Source organism: Pristis pectinata, chromosome 29 (genome assembly GCF_009764475.1).
Source record: "Pristis pectinata isolate sPriPec2 chromosome 29, sPriPec2.1.pri, whole genome shotgun sequence".
NCBI classification, from domain to species: Eukaryota; Metazoa; Chordata; class Chondrichthyes; order Rhinopristiformes; family Pristidae; genus Pristis; species Pristis pectinata.
The window spans coordinates 5,771,825-5,793,616 of record NC_067433.1 but is presented as its reverse complement, the minus strand read 5'-3'; the positions used below and the strand labels follow the sequence as shown (position 1 = coordinate 5,793,616).

Sequence of the window (21,792 nt, the reverse complement as noted above, 5' to 3'; positions counted from 1 at the left end):
CTCCACAGTATTGTAAAGGATGGCATCAAAAGCACATAAGACTGATGAGAAAGAACAATTATTAAAAGTAAAGATAGAGAGGAAACTAGTTCTAGGAACGAATGTATGTATGTACATACATCAGACTTTTGAAGTTAATAATATCATGGGAGCTCCACTGTATGTCGGGAATTCTTAACTTGGGGACAGCCTGGTTAAGGGGGTGAGGGTAGATGAGGGGTTGGGGTGGATGGAGGGGGGAAGGGGTTATGGGTTAGAGGTGCATAGGGGAGTGTATAGAGTGGTAAGGGGTTAAGAGGTTAAGGGGACAAAGGTGGTTAAGGGGACAAGGAGTGTATAAGTAGATAAGGGGTATATAAGGGGTCAGGGGTGGCAAGGGCTGTATAGGGATTAAGGGACGAGGTAAATAGGGTTCAGGGGCAGAGAAACTGGGTCACGTGGGGTGGTCTCTCTCCCCCCCCCCCCCTCCCCCGTTCCCGGACAACAGATAGTCTGGAACCAGCCGTCAGGCGGTTCTACGTCCTGCGGAACCTTCCAGCCCAGGCGCCGCTTCCCCCCGATGCGGGGGTCGGCCCGCTCCCTCACCTGGCTCCAGCTCCCCCTCATCGCCGCTGTCAGCCTCTGCCTCCCGCTCCCGCTTCACCGCCGCCATCGCCCCGCCGTCCGCAGCCACCGGGTGGCCGACCGACTGCTTCTCCGGCGGTTGTGCGCAGGCGCTGCAGCTGCTCAGCGGGTCAGAGAGATGGTTCCCAAAGTAAACCATCACATTTACAGCGATCTGGGAAATGGGGCAAATGCCATCGTTCTTTCAACATTGCACATTTACTAACTGCTGCATGCATAATATCAAACCGTTACAAGAAAAATTAGAGATACAAAAGATAAAGTACTCAGACAATTTTGCCCTGCCCCGTGAATCCAACACTCTCCCTCCCCCAGCGGGCTATAAGTACAGGTCATTGAATATATTCAAAGTTGAGACAGATTTTTCGACAATAGTTAATCAAGGTTTATGAGAGTCAGACTGCAAAGTGGCAATGAAGGCCAAAGATTTTCCTGAATGATAGAGCAAGTTCGAGAGGATTATATAAACTCCTGCTTCTCATAAACTCGCCACATCAGTAAAATCTCACTGTTCCTAGTTGCAGTAATAATAAGAACTATTGACTAATAGTAATGCCTCCCAGCAATAATTCATCGCACAACAAGTTAATTGGCAGCCCTTGTTATGGGGGTACAGGTTTGAAACTGGCCAAACACAGAAGATTATGATTTATCTGTTCCCTCCATTGCCGTGGAGAAGGTCAAAGTTAGGGTGTATAAGTCTAAAAACAAAATACTGTGAGTGATGAAAATCTAAAATACATTTCATATTTAAAAGACATTTGGATAAGTACATGGATAGGAAGGATTTAGAGGGATATGGGCTGAATGCAGGCAAATGGGACAAGTTTGGTGGGAATGATGGTCAGCATGAATTAGTGAGGCCAAGGGGCCTGTTTCTGTGCTGTATTATGCTATGACTCCAAGTAGTAAATGTTGGAAACTCTCAGCAGGGCATACAGGGAGTTAATTTTTCCAATGACAACCTTTCATAAGTGTAAGACAGTCATAAATCCAATGGGGAAGTCATTATAAACTCCTTTACCAAGGAGTGATTAGACTATGGAATGCGATTCCTCTTTTAAAAAATAAGGGTGCAGCACAATGGCAAGGCAGGTAGTTGCTGGAGATGTGCGACAACTATACTTCAATCCTGACCGCCAGTGTTCCCTGTGTGGAGGTTGGAAGTTCTCCCTGTGACTGTGGGTTTCCTCCGGGGGCTCCGGTTTCCTTCCACATCTCAAAGATGTGCAGTTATAAGGTTAATTTCCCCTAGCATGGGTAGTACCAGGGGCTGTTCATGGACATGTGAGAGAGAATGGGTCATGTGAGAGAGACTGAACACTGCTGTTCACAGGGATAGATGGAACATAGGAAATTAGCACTGAGATATAGCAAGTAATTAGGAAGGTAAATGAAACATTAGCATTTATTGCAAAGGCAATAAAGTATAAAAGCAGTAGGGTCCTGCTAGGGCCATACAAGAACTTTGGTGAGACCACATCATAAATACATATTGGAGTTTTGTTCTCCTTATTTAAGTAGCGATGTACTTAATGGTCAAAGTCGAGTTTATTGTCAGATGCACTGGTGCAATGTGTGTGCACAGGTGCAATGAAAAACTTACTTGCAGCAACATCACAGGCACATAGCATCAGATAAGCAGCATTCACAAGAAAAACTAATTATACAATTTTTACAAGAAAGAACACAATTGGAACAAAAAAAGTCCATTTTAGTGCAAAGTGATCATAGTGTTGCTAATAGTGAGGTAGTGATTAGGATTGTACTGATTGGTTCAAGAACCGAATGGTTGAACAGAACTAACTGTTCTTGAACCTGGTGGTGTGGGACTTCAGGCTTGTATTAAACCAGTCCAGAGAATGTGCATTAAGTGAGGGAAGACTGAGCAAACTCACTGGAGTTTAGAAGAATGGGAAGTGATCTTAGACACTTAAGATTCTGAGAATAGACAGGGTGGATGCTGAGAGGATGTTTCCCCTAGTGGGGGTGAAGTTTCAGAATATAGAGTCTCTCATTTAGGACAGAAATGAGGAGGAATTTCTCTCTCAAAGTATTATGAATCTTTTTGTATCCCAGAAAGCTATGGAGGCTGAGATTTCTGTACTACAGGAGAGCCAGGGGCTAAGGAACTGAAAGGAAAGTTTTATCAACCATGATCTTATTGAATGGTGGATTAGGCTCAAAAGGACCTTATGGCTTACTCCTTCTCCTCTTTCTTATGTTCATAAAGTTTAAGCCATTGTCCACCCACTACGAGGCAGGGCTTTGGATGTTATATGGAAGATAACACCAGCAAGTCTGGTGAGGAGAATATTAGTACAGAAACACAAAAATCTGTAGACACTGAAAGTAAAACACAAAATGCTGAAGGATCTCTGCAAGTCAGGTAGTATCTGTGGAGGCAGAAGCAGGGTTAATGTTTTAGGTTAAGTACTTTTCATCAGGGGACATAGCCTCAAGATTCAGGGGAATAGATTTAGGTCAGAGATGAGGACAAACTGCTTTTCCCAGAGAGTGGCGAATCTGTGGAATTCTCTGCCCAGGGAAGCAATAGAGGCTACCTCATTAAATACATTTAAAACATAGTTAAATAGATTTTTGCATAGTAGAAGAATGAAGAGTTATGGGGAAAAAGGCAGATAGGTGGATCTGAGTCCACGGCCAGATCAGCCACGATCTTATTGAATGGCGGATCAGGCTCGATAGACCAGATGGCCGACTCCTGCTCCTATTTCTTATGTAGAACAGGTATTAGAATACACAAGTTTAAAGCTGATAAAGGTTGCAATGCTGATGAGTAAGCACCAAGTCAGGAGTGAGATTCACTGCAGCCAGCTTGCACACAGCAAAATCCCACTAACAATATGATAATATAATAAGTGTTTCGCATTTATCCTGAAGTGCTGTTGGTCGAGAGGTTAAAAAGCGGCCAGGCTACAGGGGAGAATTCTTCCTGATCTTCTTCAGTATCATGAAATCTTTTATGTCTATCTGAGAGAGCAGATGTTTTAACATCTTGTTAGAAAGATAGTGTTTCTGAAAATGCAATACTTTGAGTGTTATACTCAAGTATTAGACACACAAGAAATATCAGAAACACTCAGCAGCTCCGGCAGCAAACATGGAAAGAGAAACAGAATTAATGTTTCAGGTCCACAATCCTTCATCAGAACTGGTCTCCTGAAGGCTCTCAGATCTGAAATGTTAACTCTCTCCACAAATGCTGCCTGACCTGCTGAGTGTTTCCAGCACCCTATGTTTATTTCAGATTTCCAGCATCTGTAGTTTTTTTTTATTTGTGTTTAATTCTCTGGAGTGGAGCTTGAAGTCACAATCCTCCAACTCTAACAACCATCCAGGTTACCAAATTATGCAGTGGAACAACTTACTCTATTAAAGCTGCTACATACACAAAATAGAGTCAGAGTTGTACAGCATGGGAACAGGCCCTTAGGCCCACCACATCTATACTAATCCCACTTGCCAGCACCAATTCAATATCCCTCTATCCCCTGCTCATTCAAGTACCTTTCTAGGTGCCAAATAACCGCTGTTACTGTTCCTGCCTCCATCACCTCCTCCAGCAGCTCATTTCAGATACCAGCTATTCCAGTGCTGTCTGTGTGGAGTTTGCACATTTTCCCTGTAACCACATGGGCTTCTCCCGGGTGCTCCGGTTTCCTCCAACATCCCACAAACATGCAGATTGGTAGGTTAATTGGCCACTGTAAATTGTCCCTAGTGTGAGAGTGGGAGAAGAACATAGGATTAATGCAAATATGTGCTCAACAGTTGGAATGGACTCAGTGGGCCGAAATGCCCCTTTATATCCTGTGACACTAAAAATCTGCAGCAGGCACTAAAATCTCAAACACTGGACTGGAAGAATCTAATTTGGGATAGCCTGTATTTGCTTTTTTTTCTTGAATGGACTGTAATCTTGAGGCAAGGGGAATAATTTGGAATGCCATAATAAATAATGTTTTATCATTTAAAAAGATTATAAAAATAGAATAAGATATCTTTATTAGTCACATGTACATCAAAACGCACAGTGAAATGAATCTTTTGTGTTGAGTATTCTGGGGGCAGCCCACAAGTGTCGCCACGCTTCCGGCACCAACATAGCATGCCCACAACTTCATAACCTGTATGTCTTTGGAATGTGGGAAGAAACCGGAGCACCTGGAGGAAACCCACGCAGACACGGGGTAAACGTACAAACTCCTTACAGACAGTGGCTGGAATTGAAGTCAGGTTGCTGGCGCTGTGATAGCGTCACGCTAACCGCTACACTACTGTGCCTGCCCGCTACACCACCATGCCTGCCACACAGTATGAGGATATCTATCACAAGATATCCTAAAACATTTTGTAGCCAGTTTTGAAATGTCTTCATCATTGTAAACTAGAAAATGTGTCAGCCACTTTACACATTAAAAATTTCTCACAATGTAGGTCAGATGATCTGTTTTGGTAATATTATTTGGTCAGGCCACTGGAAGAATGTTTGTTCTGCAAATAATACCATAGCATCTTTTACACCCACCAAGTTACCCAAGGCACACTGGTCCCTTTACCTATAAGAGGACATAGTAGCATTGGAGGCAATCCAAACGAGATTCACCAGACTAATTCCTGGGATAAGAGAGCTGTCCCATCAAGAGAAGCAAGACAGTTTGGGTTTATATTCCTTGGAATTTCAAAGAACAAGGGGTGACCTTTTTCAAACATACAAGATTCTAAAGGGGGTTGACAGAGTAGATGTTGAGATGTTTCCACTAGCAGGAGAATCATGACTACAAAATAAGGGGCTGGCCATTTAAAACTGAGGTGTGTAGAAACTTCTCTCAACAGGTAGGAACTCTGGAATTCTCTGCCCAGAGGGTGGGGGAGGCCAGATCATTAACTTTATTTAAGGTGGAGGTAGATAAATATTTGAAAGATTGAGGAATTGAGTGTTCTGGGCAACTGCCACAAAAGAGGAGCTGAGGGCAGCACAGATCACCATGAACAGGGTAGGCTTGATGGGCAGAGTGGCCTACACCTACTCCTGTTTTCTTCTGTTCTCGTATGAGAGGGCAGATGGGATCCCAGTTTTATGCCTCATCCAAAAAACAGCATCTCCAGCAGCACAGCCTTATCCTAACAAACTTCTACAAATGTACTGTTGAAACTATCCAGACTGGTTGCATCGCAGTCTGGTACGGCAATTTGAATGCGCAGGAATGCAAGAAACTACAATACATATTATTCTCATGATGCAATATTGCCAAACCTATTAGAAACTGAATTGCACCTGTTTTTGCTGTGCTAAATGTGTGCTAAGGTTGGCACTAATACCAAATCAGGTCACCAAATAAATTGCAACATCGAGCATTATTGTGCTTCAAGAGATATTAAACCTGGCCTGTGTGTTTCACGTACACTCCTACTTCCTGGACAGGCATTGTTCATGCACAGGTCAGAGATGAATGGGTCAGAGCTGTTTAAAAATTCAGGCAGCCTCAGTGATGAGGTCAAATGAGGTGGATGGTTGGGAGCGGTTTGGGGGATGGGGGGGGGGAGGGGAATGTGGTGGTAAAGGAGGTTAATATCCTATACATCGCGGTCACATCCCTCCCCACCATCGATAGTATCTACAGGAGGCGCTACCTCAAGAAGGCAACATCCAAAGATCCTCACCATCCAGGCCATGCCATCATTTCGCAGCTACCATCCAGCAGGAGGTAGAGAAGCCTGACGTCTCACACTACCAGGTTCAAGAACTGCTACTGCCCTTAAACCATTCAGTTCTTGAACCGTCAAAACCCTCATCACTACAGTTCAGCAACACTATGACCACTGTTCGCTTTGCACTAAAATGGACTTTGTTTTTTCTTGTTCTGTGTGTTTTTTTCTTGTAAAAATTGTATGTAAGTTATATTGGTTATGTTTTTCTTGTAAATGCTGCTTATATGGTGCTGTGTACCTGTGATGCTGCTGCAAGTAAGTTTTACATTGCATCCGTACATACATATACTTGTGGCTATGACAATAAACTCGACTTTGACTTTGCAATATCTACCTAGATTCTGTCCTCTAGGGTGGGTCCTGAACTTATTATTCGCTTTTTTTTTCGCAATCATCTCTTGTTTTGCAGTGCTTTTTTTCCTCTTCACTGTCTTGTATAATTTATGTTCTGTGTGTTGTCTGTACCTATGTGCCTGTGATGCTGCTGCAAGCAACTTTTTCCATTGTACCTGTACTTCACTGTTCTTAGGCACATGACAATAAACTTGACAAAGCGTCGGTACTTACATTTTAAGCCTAGATTATATAATTTTACCACAACAAGATATAGTTATTTTTCCAAAAAGGAGAATCAGAAATATTATGGTTGCAATCCAAAATGATTAGGAGTGCGGATTTAGGTTTGGCTGAGGCCGTTGCTTTCCCCAGGTTATTGACGCCACCATTTCACTCAGGGTTAACGCTGGTCGTCCATTTCCCCGCGCTCTCTGGGCGCCCGGGACACGGACGTCGGCCTGCATGGAGCTCGAGGATGAAAGCTCCGTTTCCAGGGATAAAACGGCGGCAAAGACCGCCCGCCTCGACATGAGCCACGGCTTTGTCCACCACATCCGCCGCAACCAGATCGCCAGGTTGGTGTCCACTAATTCACCGTGGCTGGGCCAACCGATAGGCAAAAATCGGAAATGGCCAGATGATTGATTGGTGCACTAGCCTATCAGAAGCCGGAGCTTCTGCCAGGTAGTCGCCCAGTACTTGCCAGAGGCGGAAGCCAGTCTCCTTGACTGACATGCGAACTAACCAATCAAGATTTTGATTTACTCCAATAACCAATCAGCGAGGAGACACGGCGGTGATTTTGTTGCCTGAATTGGGTGATTGATAGTTTAAAGTGTGCCTGATGTTGGCCACAGTAAATGTCCAGCACACCTGCAGGGCTTCCACATGCACTGGAACAGAACATCTGGGTCAAGGGAAAGAGTTTGAGAACTATCTGGTTAATTCATGGGGCTTTTAGTGGAGTTGGAGCCAGGCAGGAGTTGTGGGATGCAATGCCTTCCTTCTCAGCAGAGCACATGAAAGAGCAATGGATTGCAAATTACTCACAGGAGACTGCAGATGCCGGGATCTGGAGCAGCTCATAAAAAGCTGGAGGAACTCAGCAGGTCAGGCAGCATCTATGGAGGGAAATGGACAGTCAACATTTGGGGTCAAAACCCCTCACTTGGGTCTCAATGAAGGAAAGATGGAGGAAATGTCTGCGATAGGGCAGAAACAGAGTTTGCTGGTTGCTGCTGATTTTACTGGAGTAAATGTAAATACACAGTGATGAATGAGCATAGAAAAGAGAGAATAAAACACATTGTTGGTACCGAGATACAGTACATCATTGCTGCAAGTGTCCCCACACTATAGAAACAAAGGACCGCAGATGCTGGAATCTAGATGGAAAAAACCCAACAAGATGCTGGAGGAACTCAGCAGGTCAGGCTGCATCTGTGGAGAAAAACAGATGCTCAACATTTCAAGTCAGGACCCTTCTTCAGGAGTGAAGATAGGGAAAGAGGAAGCCCAATACATAGGGGGGAGAAACAGGGGCCTGAATGACAACATAAAAACAGAGCAGTGATAGGTGGACAAAAGAGGGGAGGCAGGGTGGGCACAAGGTCAAGGAGCCCCCAACACTGCAAAGTCTCTTCAAGGATGCCCACTTTGAAGAAGTTTTCTTCGACAGGAGTTTCATGAGTCCCTCTCTCTCTGCTCCTAGTGATCTCTGCTTTCCACCTTGTGCCCACCCTGCCTCCCCACTTCTGTCCACCCGTCATTGCTCTGTTTTTCCCCCTTATATATTGGACTTCCCCTTTTCCCATCTTCAGTCCTGAAGAAGGGTCCTGACCCAAAACGTTGACCACCTGTTTTCCATGGATGCTGCCTGGCCTGCTGAGTTCCTCCAGCATCTTGTTGCTTTTTTAAATTTTAAATTTTATTTACAGCATGGTAACAGGCCCTTCCAGCCCAATGAGTCCGCGCCGCCCATTTTAAACCTCTAAATTAACCTACCCTGTACGTCTTTAGAATGTGGGAGGAAACCAGAGCACCCGGAGGAAACCCACACAGACGTGGGAGAACGCACAAACTCCTTACAGACGGTGACGGGGATCGAACCCCGATTGCTGGCGCTGTAATAGCGTTGCACTAACCGCTACGCTACTGTGCTGCCCTTTTCTCCACCCCCATACTATATTTCACCATAACTTCTATTTATATAAAATTATGTTATCGTTAGGCCCCAGTACAGGTGAAAGTTTTTGTGAGGTACAAGTGCCTCAATTTGTGGTCTGGAGCACCTGCTGATAATAGGGACTTTGGCCCACCTGTAGACATGGGGCAGCCTGCTCCATGTTCAGGGAGGATTCCCCAAGAGACTCATGAATCATAACCTCCCTCTCACCCATTTCTTAGGATAATCCTCCTTAACCACCACACCACCACCGCCCCCCCCCCCCACCCACCACTCCCAACCATCCACCTCATTTGACTTCATCACTGAGGCTGCCTGAATCTTTAAACAGCTCTCACCCATTCATCTCTTGAAGCACAATAATGCCTTATTTTGCAATTTATTTGGTGACCTGATTTGGTATTAGTGCCAACCTTAGCACACGTTTAGCACAGCAAAAACAAGTGCAATCCAGTTTCTAATAGGTTTGGTAATATTGCATCACGAGAATAAAGCACCAGTGGCAAGGCTCATTGTGGACAAGACATTGTAGCAGACTTTTACTCATTTAAATCTCCTTTTACAAAAGCCTGAAAACACAAACCATCAGACCCAAGGATAGCTTCGATCCCGCTGTTATAAAACTATTGAATGGAGCTCTTGTACAATAAGATGGCCTCTTGACCGCAATCTACCTCATCATGGTCTTGCACCTTATTGTCTGCCTGCACTGTACTTTCTCTGTAACTCTAACGCTATATTCTGCATTCTGTTATTGCCTTTCCCTTGTACTACCTCATTGTACTGATGTACTGAAATGATCTCTATGGATGGCAAGTTTTTCCACTGTACCTCGGCACATGTGACAATAATAAACCAATTACTTTCCTGTGGCCCACTGATGGTTACCTCTGGAAATGTTGGTACTTATGACTTTTCTATTTGGAAGTTGTTTGGATGGCCACAGTATGCCCATAGAACTTCATGGGTCTGGCATCAGCAGACTGTCCCATTACTGGTGATCTAAGCATCACCCACAATGAGTTGGTACACCAAGTCTGCTGAAGGATGGGAGGCGCGTGTGCCCTTTCAGATGCAGTGTTGTAGATTTTCAGCCCTCCCAACCTCACTCTCTCCCCCCATCCCTTCCAATCCCAACTCTCTTCCCAGCACCCCAATCCCCACTCTCTTTACCCATGCCCACCCCACAGCCCCACACTGATCTCTGGTACCTCCAACATTCTGTTCATCCATAGTCTCACCAGCCTTCTCCTCCATGGAATGGGTGGCACCCCACAATCCTGAGTAGGCCCTACCAGACCTGGGAATGAAGTATGACAAGTTAGCAATATGACCACAAGAAGAATTCTGGTCACTGCATGGTGTATGGCTTATAAATTTTGCTGTAAACTGTGTGTGGTTACATCATTAGTTGCCCTTTTAATGGAGTTACATAAGGAAATCCCATACAATGCAGAACTGTTGTCAATCGTAATTTCTAGGCAAGTACATTATCGTAACTCAGGATCTCTGCTCTAACTCCCTCCTATTTTCTCCTCTCTACTGCAAGATGCTCCCTGGAATGTAGGAGATTGAGAGGTGACCTGATAGAGCTATAAGATCATGAGGGGCATAGACAGGGTGAAAGCACATAGTCTTTTTTCCCAGGGAGGGGGTGGTAAAAACAAGGGGGCGGTAAAAACAAGGGGGCGTAGGTTTAAGATCAGAGGCGAGAGATTTAGAAGGGACATCAGGGGCAGCTTCTTCACACAAAGGGCGGTGCGTATTTGGAAATGAGCTGCCAGGCACGGTAGTGTAGCGGTTAGCGTAACGCTATTACAGCGCCAGTGACCCGGGTTCAATTCCCGCTGCTGTCTGTAAGCAGTTTGTATGTTCTCCCCATGTCTGCGTGGGTTTCCTCCGGGTGCTCTGGTTTCCTCCCGCATTCCAAAGACGTACGGATTAGGAAGCTGTGGGCGTGCTATGTTGGCGCCAGAAGCGTGGCAACACTTGCGGGCTGCCCCCAGAACACTACACAAAAGATGCATTTCACTGTGTTTCGATGTACATGTGACTAATAAAGAAATCTTATAAATAGTGGTTGAGGCGGGCACATTAGCAACATTTAAAAGCCATCTAGATAAGCTCATGGATAGGAGAGGTTTAGAAGGCTATGGGCCTAATGTGGGCAGATGGGACTATCTCACTGGGCAACAGAGTCAGCATGGACGAGTTGGGCCGAAGGGTCTGTTTCCCTGCTGTATGACTCTATATACGTTACATCAAACACAAGTTGGCAAATTGGATCAAAAATTGGCTTGGTAATGGGGAAGTAGAGGGTGGTCCTGGAGGTTTTGTTTTTAATGATTGAAAGTCTATGACCAGTGGGGTACCTCAAGGATCAGGGTTGAGATACTTACTGTTTATTACATACATTAATGATTAAGATACGAATGTAGGAGGTATGATTAGCAAGCTTGCTGATGACTCAAAAATCAGTGTTGTTGATATTGAGGAGGATAGCCCTAAACTACAAGATGATATCATTCAGTTGTTAGGATAGACAAATCAATGGCAGATAGAATGGTGCTAGGTGCAAGGTGAAATTTGGGAGGATCAATAAGGGTAGAACATACACAATGATCAGAAAATTCCGAGGGAACACTGAAGACCAGAGTACAAGGCTCCCTGAAGGTGGCAGCATTGCTAGATATGAGATATTTGCCTTCATTAGCCGGTGCATAAAATACAAGAGCAGAGGGGTTGTGGTACAATATTATAACACATTGGTTAGTCCACTGCTAGTGTACTGTGTGAAGTTCTGGTGGCCACACAAAAGGAAGGATGCAACTGCGCTGGAGAGGATGCAGAGGGGATTCACTAGGATGTTGCCTGGGATGGAGTGTTTCAGTTATCAGGAGAGACTGGATAAGCTGGGTTTGTTTTCCTTGATGCAGAGGAGGCTGAGGGCAGACCTAATAGAGGTATACAAAATTATGAGGGGCATAGATAGAGTAGATAGTAGAAAACTTTTCCCCCATTGCAGAGTTGTCTAAAACTAGTGGGTACAGATATAGGCAAGGGGTTGGAGGCTTAGAGGGGATTTAATGATCAGCATGAACGTGGTGGGCCAGAGGGCCCGTTTCTGTGCTTTAGGACTCCATGACACTGTTGACAACACCTTCCATCACTTTGCTGAACGTTGGAGGTTGACTGATTGGCAATGGATTTGTCCTGCTCTTTGTGGGCAAATTTCCACATTGTTAGATAGATGCCAGAGTTGCAACTATAGTGGAACAATTTGGCTTGAAGTGCAGCTAGTTCTGGAGCACAGGCTTTCAGTGCTAAGCTGTGACGTCCATCCCTCCTATGTCACCTTGCTTGCTGCCCTACATTTGGAATATGTTTTAATTTTCTCATCTTTGTTTTTAAAGTCCCTTCAAGGGATCACTGTTCCCTTGGATATTCTCAATTGCCAGGTCTCCAAGCTCTGGAATTTCCTCCCTTGAACCACTCCACTCTCTACCTCCCTTTAAGGCATTCCTTAAAACCCATCTCTTTGACCAAGCTTTTGGTCATCTGCCCCAATACATTGTTACGTAGCTCCATGCAAGATTGACAAGCCGGAGGTGAAGCACCTTAGGATATTTTGCTGTGTTAAAGGTGCCAGATAAATGCAAGCTGTTGTGGTGCTTCATTGTATATACACTTGTCTTATCACAGTTGTCTTACCGCTTAGTTGAAGCAAGTATGGTGGGAGTCAGGAATGAGGGGTAGACAAAGAGAAATTAAAGGATTAAATGAACAGCTTTCTGACTGTCCCTTTTAGAGATGACTATGACAAGGAAGTGAGACAGGCAAAAGAAAGGCAGAAGAAGAGGCAGACTCCTGCTCCAGTCCGTCCACGTAAGCCAGACCTGCAGGTGTACCATCCACGCAGGAGAAGTAAGTACAGCTCTCAGTTTCTGACTGGGCCACTGTACAGTTGGGATTATAATGAGAGACATTAACGCAAAGGGAACTTTCAATTGAAAGATAACTTCTGTGGCCGAGTGCAATCTGTTATTGAATTCAAGTCAGGAACTTCCCAGGTTTCATCCACGATGTGTGCTAAAAGAGTTGATTTCAGCCAGAGGCTGGATGCAAGTTTCTCCAAATTAGTGGGTAGAATGAAAACAGCAGGGCTTTTGGTTCCAATCATTGCATAGTAACTCCTGTTATGAATTTTATGAGGACGAAGATTGTAGCTAACCTCTTGGTTTAAACTGGCCACATGAGAGAAATCCAGTTGATGCTAATGGAGCTGTGCCTGTTTAGAAGCTATGAGTGAAGGTGGGGGTGGGGTTGGTAAAAATGTAGAAGTGCATTAGAAACAAGTGGAGATGCGTGGCATCAGAAACGATCCATTTTAGATTTGCTTGTGGTGTCCTTTGTAGATGGAGCAGAGAATTTCTCTGGCTTTGACTGTGAGGAGTCAAACGAAAGCAGCTCAAGCACCGATCCAGAGCCACAGAATACCACAAGAGAGTCACAGAACACTGAGCTATTCTGCTTGGATTACCAAGCAGATGATAAAATTGTTACATCGGTCATAATTCATCAGGTAAGTTTACTTTTTGATGCAAACATGGGCACCATCTACTGTTGCACTGTTATTATCAACCATACTCTCCCAGGGTCGATCTTAATCTATGGTTTGCATTTTAAAAAATATCAAATAAGATCCCTGTTGATGAATGATCTGGTCTAAAGTGTTTGTGTATAACCAGAATGAGGTTTGACTGTGACCTCCTCATGGTCAATGACTCCCAGGTAAGATTCTTTCAGTGCACTTGTGAAGAATGGTCACTTGGAAACTGAGCATCCTAGTGCTGTGGGAGGAGCAGCAGGGGTAGGGAGAGGGTGTGGAATATTAGAGAAGATGAGAATTTAAAATATAAAGAGAAAGAACTTGCTGGTATGATCTGGAATCCAGTTATGAAAGCAAATTTTACAGGAACTTTGAAATGGCATATTTAATTTATCTTTCTCTTGTGAACGCTGCTTATATGATGCTATGTGCCTGTGATGCTGCTGCAAGCAAGTTTTTCATTGCACTTGTGCATATGACAATAAACTTGACTTTGAAAATGTAAAAGAAAGATTTGCAGGGGCATGGGAAAGAGAAGAGCAGTGGGATAAATTGGATAGCTCTTTCAAAGAGCCAGCATTGAGAATAAGTGGTTTCTTTTTGTGGTCTGTACTTCTATGAAATCAGGACTGCAAAAAGCCAGGAAGGCCACAGAAAGACGAAGTAATAACCAACTTTCTTTTTCCTCTTGCACAGGGTGATGACCCCAAGAAAGTGGCAGAAAAAATTGGGTCTAAGAATAGCTTGGAGCCTTTGATGAAAGAAGCATTGAGGCTAAGAATCCAGGAGGAAATTGAAAAGAGGATCTCAAAGCGTTGAGTCCAACTGCAATTTCATTGGGCGATCCAATCTTGTTTTTGTTTTGTTGTTTTTCTTCATTTCTAGATGGTTAATGAAGTGTGGAGAGGTTTGAGGCCTCAGGGCCATGCGAGTTCTTGCAGGGACGAAATGGGTCAAGAAAGAGGGAAAGAAAGCTGCAAAGAGTGGTGGTCATGGATAGAATTTCTGAAGGAGGCAACAGAAGTCACTTAACTGCCAAATACATGGGAGCTTCAGCTATGCGTTGTACAAGCTCCACAATTCATGGTGCACAATGTCAGAAGAATATGAACAGGTTGATACAATATCATCTTAGAAATTAATTACCAAAACAAAAGTATTCCTTTTTTGGCAAGTATTTTAACAAACCTTTGAGGAAAAAGGATGTGATAGGATCCTTGCCTAGTGCCAGTATTCCCAACTCCAGAAAGAAGGTGCTAACAGGAATTCCAAGAGTTATCCTATTCTTCAGTTCGGTACAGTTTCAGAAAGTAGAACCCAACATGGCTTCAGCCATGGTACTTTTCCAAGGAACAAAGAAACTGTCATCCTGAATGACGTGTAGAAACTACAGAATAAGGATCGCCTCTGTGGGTATGGTTAAATCCAGTCACCAGTGTTGAATAACTCTGTAGAGTTGTTCCGTTTTTTTTTGGCAGAGATTTATTAAATTTTTTGATAGGGTTTCAAAATTTATGCAATGAGACAACAGCTTTCCGGAAATGAGCTGCCCTTACTTATGAAGAGATTGCTTCTCATCATTCTGTACCAATCCTAGCAGGTAGTCTGAGAGTTACCAGGAGCCAGCAAGGGGATGGTTAGCAGCAGCTGGGAGAGAGCTGGTGGCAACATCTTAGAAAATGATGGCAGCAAGGGTGATTTATAGGTACAGAAATGGAAATGATAAGAGGGTCAAGGATAAAATTTCCTGTGAAGGAGGTACATCTGAATTATGGGCAGAGCTACCGTTTAATTTTTCTTGCAAGATTAATGGGTCTTATCCAGTTTCTGGACAACTTGGGATGTCCATCTCCATGTAACCGAGCTCACAATACCAAGCATAACAACATGGAGATGGACTCTGACTATTATCAATCCTCGCATCTAAAAAATGTGGAAGAGAATAGAGTTTCTTAAATTCATATTGTACCAGTGTTTGCGGTGATGAGAAACATACAACAATTTCTCAAAAGTTAAAATGGAATGAATGCTAATTGATGCAGAAGTGAATAGTTTCTCCCTTCCCCAGATGGTCCAGAAGATAGATGCAGCATTTGCCTTGGTTCTGAGCCACACAGGGAAAGTCCAAGATAATCCCAGCTGCAGTTGACTAGGGAGCTGTGATTGACTGCAACCACACTTCCTGCTCCCGATTGCTATCCTTGGCTCCTCCCCACTACCCCAGCCAAGAGTGGTCAACTACACACGAACTTTCCCAATCTTGCTTGGTACAGTGTTTCAACAGGCAATGTACTTAACCCAACAGGAACTTATTTTGTTTGTAGAAGGCACATAGCATCAGATTCATCTACTCTCCTGTCTAGCTTCTGTCATAAAGTAAAGCATGTGGTTTCAAACATTTTAAAATGTTGCATCCATCTTTGGGCAGAATGGGTGATAGAATGGAAAAAAAACACAATTTTTAAAATTGTCTTGAAACTGTGTTGATGTTATTGGCCGAGTTGCTATTCTTTGATCACACTTCCCTGTAGTACAACATTTCAAAATTACTTCAATGATTGTGAACTGCTTTGAAGTGTCCTAAATTGGTGAAACTTTCTAAGTACTATCTTCTGCCTTGATTGAGATTTCAAAGGGTTTGTTGAACATTTTAATTTTTTTAAAAAAATTAGTTAAGATTGCTTTTATTCTCAAGTCTACATAAAAACCATTCTGTACAAAATTGGTTTCCTGTTCATTGTTTACCCACTCTGTGTACGTCAAATAAACTTTATATATTTCTAAAATACCAGCATATTGTGCTCATCTGCAGAACAATTGGTACCTATCTAATTCCAGATACCATGCCCAAACTTCTTTCCTTTCCTACATTCTCACTGCCAAATTTGAGATTCATCTCCTCTTACTCAGCTAGGACAAAGGGAATTCATCACACTGAGCAAATATTTAATCCTGTTGAATATTTAAAGTTGTCAGAGGAAATATGTTGAAAGAAAGCAAGTAATGAGTAGGTAAGTAAGGGGTAACTTTTTTAGCCAATGTGTAATTGACTTGCGCAGTAAGTTACTGGGGGAAGAAAAGGTAAATGCACAGTAATCCATCTAATCTTAGAAAAATCTACCAAAGTATTAATTAGAAAATAATGAATATTCACTTGCAAAGCATGAGTTAATAAAGAACAGCCAATGAAGTGATCATGTAATAGAAGTGGTTAAAGGTATTGCAATAAATATACATAGTTTTCCAAATGCTATTTAATAAAGCACCAACTATTTGAAAAATAGAAGCATGTGGAATTAACGTAGCAGTAAAGGAGAAACTCTGATTATTGTCTTCCAAAGTCCTATAGATTCTGGAATTGTTCCTGTGGATTGGAAGGTAGCAAACGTGAACCCACTGTTTAAGAAAGGAGGGAGAGAGAAAACAGAAGCTACCAATTTGTTAGCATAACATCAGCAGTAGGGAAAAATGTTAGAATCCATGATGAAGGATTTAATAACAGAACACCTTGAAAATAATGGGTCAAGCAGAGATTGCATGGATTTATGAAAGGAAAGTTATGTTTAACTAATCTACTAGAGTTCTTTGAGGATGTACCTTATAGAATAATGAAGGGGAACCACTGAATGTAGTTTATTTGGACTTTGAGAAGGGTTTTGATCAGTTCTCCCACAGGAGGTTGGTCAACAAAATTAGATCACAGGGTATTGGGAATATATGGATGTCAACTGAGAATTGGCTATTGGACAGAAAGCAACAAGTGAGAATAAACAGATCTTTCTCAGGTTACTGGCAGGGAATTCTTTTTTTTTGTGGGGGGGTGGTGGTGTTCCAGCTATACAATGTATAGCAATATGGGTGAGAGGGAAAAGCAAATGTAATATTTCAAAGTTGGCTGATAATCCAAAACTAGGTGGGGTTCTAGGTAGGAAGGAGGATGTACAGAGGCTTCAAGGGGATACAGATAAGCTGAGTGACAAGCAAGAAGCTGGTAGAATATACTGAAGTCATCCACCAGTGTGCAGGAAAAAAAAGTCTTTAAAGAAAAAAGGAACAGTTACAGATTGGGAAATGTTGATGTTCAAAAAGACCTGGGTACACAAGTCATTGAAAGCCAATATGCAGGTACAACAAGTAATTAGGAAGGCAGATGATATATTGGTCTTTATTACAGGAGGATTTGACTGTAGATGACTTATTGTGATTATACAGGGCCTGGCTGAGACCACACCCAGAGTACTTCTAGGTCTCCTCAGCCGAAAAAAAAAATAGGTATACTGGCCACGGAGGGAGTGCAGAGAAGATTCACAAGATTGGTTCCAGGGATGGGAGATTCCACGTACAAGAAGTTGAGTAAACTATGTCTATATTGACTTTAGAGGAATGAGTAGATATCTCATTAAAACTTTCTTACAGGGCTCAACAGTCTGGATGGAGGGAGCATATTTCCCCTAGCTAAGGAGTCAAGAACTAGGTGTCAGACTCAGAATGAAGTGTACACCATTCAGTTCTGGGTCAGGAGACTTTTTTTCATGCAGAGGATAGTGAATCTTTGGAATTCTTTACACCAGAGGGTTTGTAGAGGTTCAGTCATTGAGTTAATTCACATCAAAGACCAAGCATTTCCTAAATATTAAAGGAATTGAGGAACATAGGGATACAACTTCACAGAAAAAGACAATGAAGAAAGAGTAGGACTAAGATTTAAGTGAGGAGGAGAGGAAAACAGGCAGGAAGCCCAACACAGGAAGAAAAGTTAAGTTTAAAAGAACAGTGAGGCACATACCTAGACATAGTTGCTTTCAGATGTTGAGGTCAAAGAGTGACATACCAAGTAGGTGATTATTTCTACCTAATCTCCCCTGATTGGCCACAAGATTTAAATCAGGAATATGATTGTAGCTCAGGAGTACAGCAGATTAAAATAATTAAATCCTAATTAATCAAATAGACCAGGAATGGTTGAGCAGATGATGAGTTATAGATGCAACATTTGGGAACTGGTAGACCCCAATGTAGTCAGCAGCAATCAGATCTGCAGCATTTGTTGATTGCTCAAGGGACTTTGGCTCAGGGTTGATTGGGTGGAGCATTTCAATGGTATTGGGAGCACAGAGAGAAACTGAATTAGTAGCAGAAGGTGCGGACCATATCATAAATTACCCAAGTCTTCCCTCCCCATCAGTTACCACCTGACCATCTGTGGATTGTTCACCTGTTAGCCTCATTAGTCACCTCAGAACCCATAAAACTAATGGAAGTAAGCTATTTTCTGCCTTAAGGGATAGCCAGATTCAGATTAGTTTACTTATATATATATAGGGTTACAGTGAAATTCTGTGCTCATGTGAAGTTCAACAGTATATGTGGTAATAATAAATACAGCAACAAGTGCAAAACAATGGGATGGTATAAAAAGAAATGTTAAAGTGACAATAATGGAAGAGGTAGAATTAAGGGTTTGAGCACTAGGGAAGGGGATGTGAAAGAGGTGACTACCCTAACTCTAAACCAAGAAGAAGCAAGAAACACTTGAAAAGGTAGAGGATATGGGCAGCTAAGAGTGGAATGTACAGAACTAAGGACAGAAGACCTGGATAAGAAAGCCCCAGAAGGTGATTCTATGTCAAAGAAGATTTTGGTGGTGGCTAAGCTGAGACTGGTGGCGATAGAGATGGGTGATTTGGAAGTGGATATGGGCACTGTTGGGGATAGAGAGGTGTTGAACCCAGAGGTTGTGAGTAGAGATACTGAGTACAGAGGAATTAACATACAGAGTTAATCTATCAAAGAGAACTGGTTAGTTCAGTCTGTAGTCTGTACCTATTTCCATCCTTCTCTATGAAGTCAGCCAGCTCCTTAAACATTTGTTCCTGCCAATCATGACCCTTATTAACCAGAGATATCAAAGGCCTTCATTGTAATTATCAATTCATCTTTGTCTTGGACACCAACTTTACAATATGTATTTCCAACATTTTCTGTATTTCATTTTCAGCAGACTGAAGGTGTGATGCTGTTACTGGCTGCAGGTGGCAGCTTCAGCCACTAGGAGCACGAGTGTTCTGTCTACCTGTACTAAGAGTGGTAGTCTTACTGTTGCCTCAGCACCCAAGGAAGTGCTTGCAGGTTTTGTGGACTATATCTAGTGTGGTTCTTGGTCATCGAGCAAAGGTCACTCTAGGTTCTGTTGGAGGAAGACAAATTCGGGAAGTGACCAGAAAATGTAGACTGGGGGGGAGGGGGCGCGGTATTTTGAATCCCACAAGATTAATTGGACCAGAGAGGTTGGTAAAGGGAAAAAGAGAATGAAGTTCCTACAATGATTACAGGATTCCGTTCCAACCCAATACAGGTTGTCCCTGGGTAACAAACCGGTTCCATTTTTACAGATGTCCGTAAGTCAATTTTGTCCGTAAGTCAGCAAATACAGAAAAATCACTCAATATGGTAACCATACCTCCACAGTATTGTAATGAATGGCATCAAAAACACATGACTAACAAGGGAGAACATTTACTAAAAAGGGAGTGAGGGGGAAACTAGATCTGCTGCTCATAGGAACTAACATGTGTACATATGTCAGCCTTTTGAATGTAATAATATTATGGGGGCTCGTTTGTTTGTAGGGGTGTCCATGAGTCGGGCGTTCTTAACCGGGGGATGGCCTGTATGTAAAAAGCCAAACCAGGGAAGGTTTGATATAGAATGGGAAATAAACAAGGGTGAATAAGAAATGTAAAATTAGGGGACCATGTAGGTAATAGTGACATAGTAGAACATGTTTTAAGATGATCACGGAGAAAGATACAAGTATGAAGTTGATAAATTGGCTGGCTTTGAAGATCTCAGAATGGAACTTGGAAAGATAAAATGGGTAACAACATAGAACAACAGCAGGAAAGATTTTAAATCATGCCGGAAATATGTATTCCATGAGAAGGAAAGAACATACTAAACACTCATGAGACTCCACAGATGAATAAAGGCACAATGAATGATCAGTAAGGAGTCATACTTTAAATGCATGAACAGAAATACAGAAAGATGAGGAAGTGATTAGTAGAGAAGTCAGAAAACAATTATGAGATAAAGAAGAACTATGAGATTAAATTGCTAAGAACATATAACAAAATGATAAAATATTTTGCAGACTCATTAATTTTAAAACAGGGTCAAGTCAAGCTGGGTTTATTGTTATATGCAAAAGTACAGTGAGGTACAGGTACAATGAAAAACTTGCAGTAGCAACACAGGCACGTTTGAATGTACTTGGATTTGTTTCAGGATTATTAAGGGATAGATGACAGGTATGGGAAAGGAGTGAGCATAAATATTTACCAAGGACAAAGATCAGGTGGAGATGATACTAAATGATGAGTAACGACGTAGGTGTATTTAAAATAGAAAATAGATTATTTTAAATAAACTAATCAAGTTCAAAGAGAATAAAACCTCTTTCCAGACAGACGACAACCACACATTTCAATCTAAAGAACAGAAGCAGAGAGGTTACTACACATAGTGAACAATTAATTTAAAAAGATGTAGTGTTGAGGTACTGGCAGACAGCTAGTATAAAAGTTACACACACAAAATGCTGGAGGAACTCAGCAGGTCAGGCAGCATCTATGGAGGGAATTGTTCATTTTCCTCCATAGACACTTCCTGACCTGCTGAGTTCCTTCAGCATTTTGTGTGTGTTGCTCCAGATTTCCAGCATCTGCAGTCTCTCTTGTGTCTAGTATAAAAGTTATATTTAAAACAGGGAGTTGAAAATCCAGATAAAGCAAAAAAAACTGCAGATGCTAGACATTTAAAATAAAAACAGAGAATACTACAAATAATCAGCAGCTCAGACTGCATCTATGGAGTGAGAGAAACGGATAGAGCAGTCAGCTTCACCTTGTCTAAGGCTACAACAGGATTTGATCAACTGGGAAAGTGGGCAAAGGAATGGCAGATGGACTTTAGTTCAGATAAGTGTAGAGTGATGCATTTTGAGAAGTTAAACCAGGGCAGGGCATACACAGTATTTGCAAGGCCCTGGTGAGTGTTGTTGAACAGAGAGACCTGGGGGTACAAGTATATAGTTCCCTTAAAGTGACAACAGAGGTAGACAGGATGGTGAAGAAGACATATAGTATGCTTGCCTTCATTGGTCTAGCCAATGAGTACAAGAGTTGGGACACCATGTTACAGTTGTACAAAACGTTGTTTAGGCCAAACTTGGAGTATTATGTGTAGTTCTGGTTGCCATACTACAGAAAATATGTGATTAATCTCGAGAGGGTGCAGAAAA

The 21,792-nt window shown here is 42.5% G+C and overlaps 2 protein-coding genes across 2 annotated transcripts in view; one reads left to right on the top strand and one right to left on the bottom strand.

The window, feature by feature from the left end:
• The window catches only part of usp39 (ubiquitin specific peptidase 39), a 46,282-nt gene extending 42,029 nt beyond the window's left edge, over positions 1–4,253 (bottom strand). Inside the window, exons 1-2 of the mRNA XM_052041234.1 lie at positions 4,156–4,253; positions 586–778 (exon numbers count right to left, since the gene is read on the bottom strand). Coding sequence (XP_051897194.1) covers positions 586–763 — 178 coding nt within the window. The 5' untranslated portion in view covers positions 764–778; positions 4,156–4,253. The remainder of the gene's footprint in view (positions 1–585; positions 779–4,155) is intronic.
• A 2,692-nt stretch (positions 4,254–6,945) lies between these two features.
• Positions 6,946–16,253, top strand: c29h2orf68 (chromosome 29 C2orf68 homolog). The gene is made up of 4 exons (XM_052041003.1): positions 6,946–7,271; positions 12,690–12,805; positions 13,297–13,463; positions 14,187–16,253. Exons 1-4 carry the CDS (start codon positions 7,159–7,161, stop codon positions 14,307–14,309), a joined length of 519 nt encoding a protein of 172 aa, XP_051896963.1. The 5' UTR covers positions 6,946–7,158; the 3' UTR covers positions 14,310–16,253.
• Positions 16,254–21,792: the final 5,539 nt, after the last annotated feature.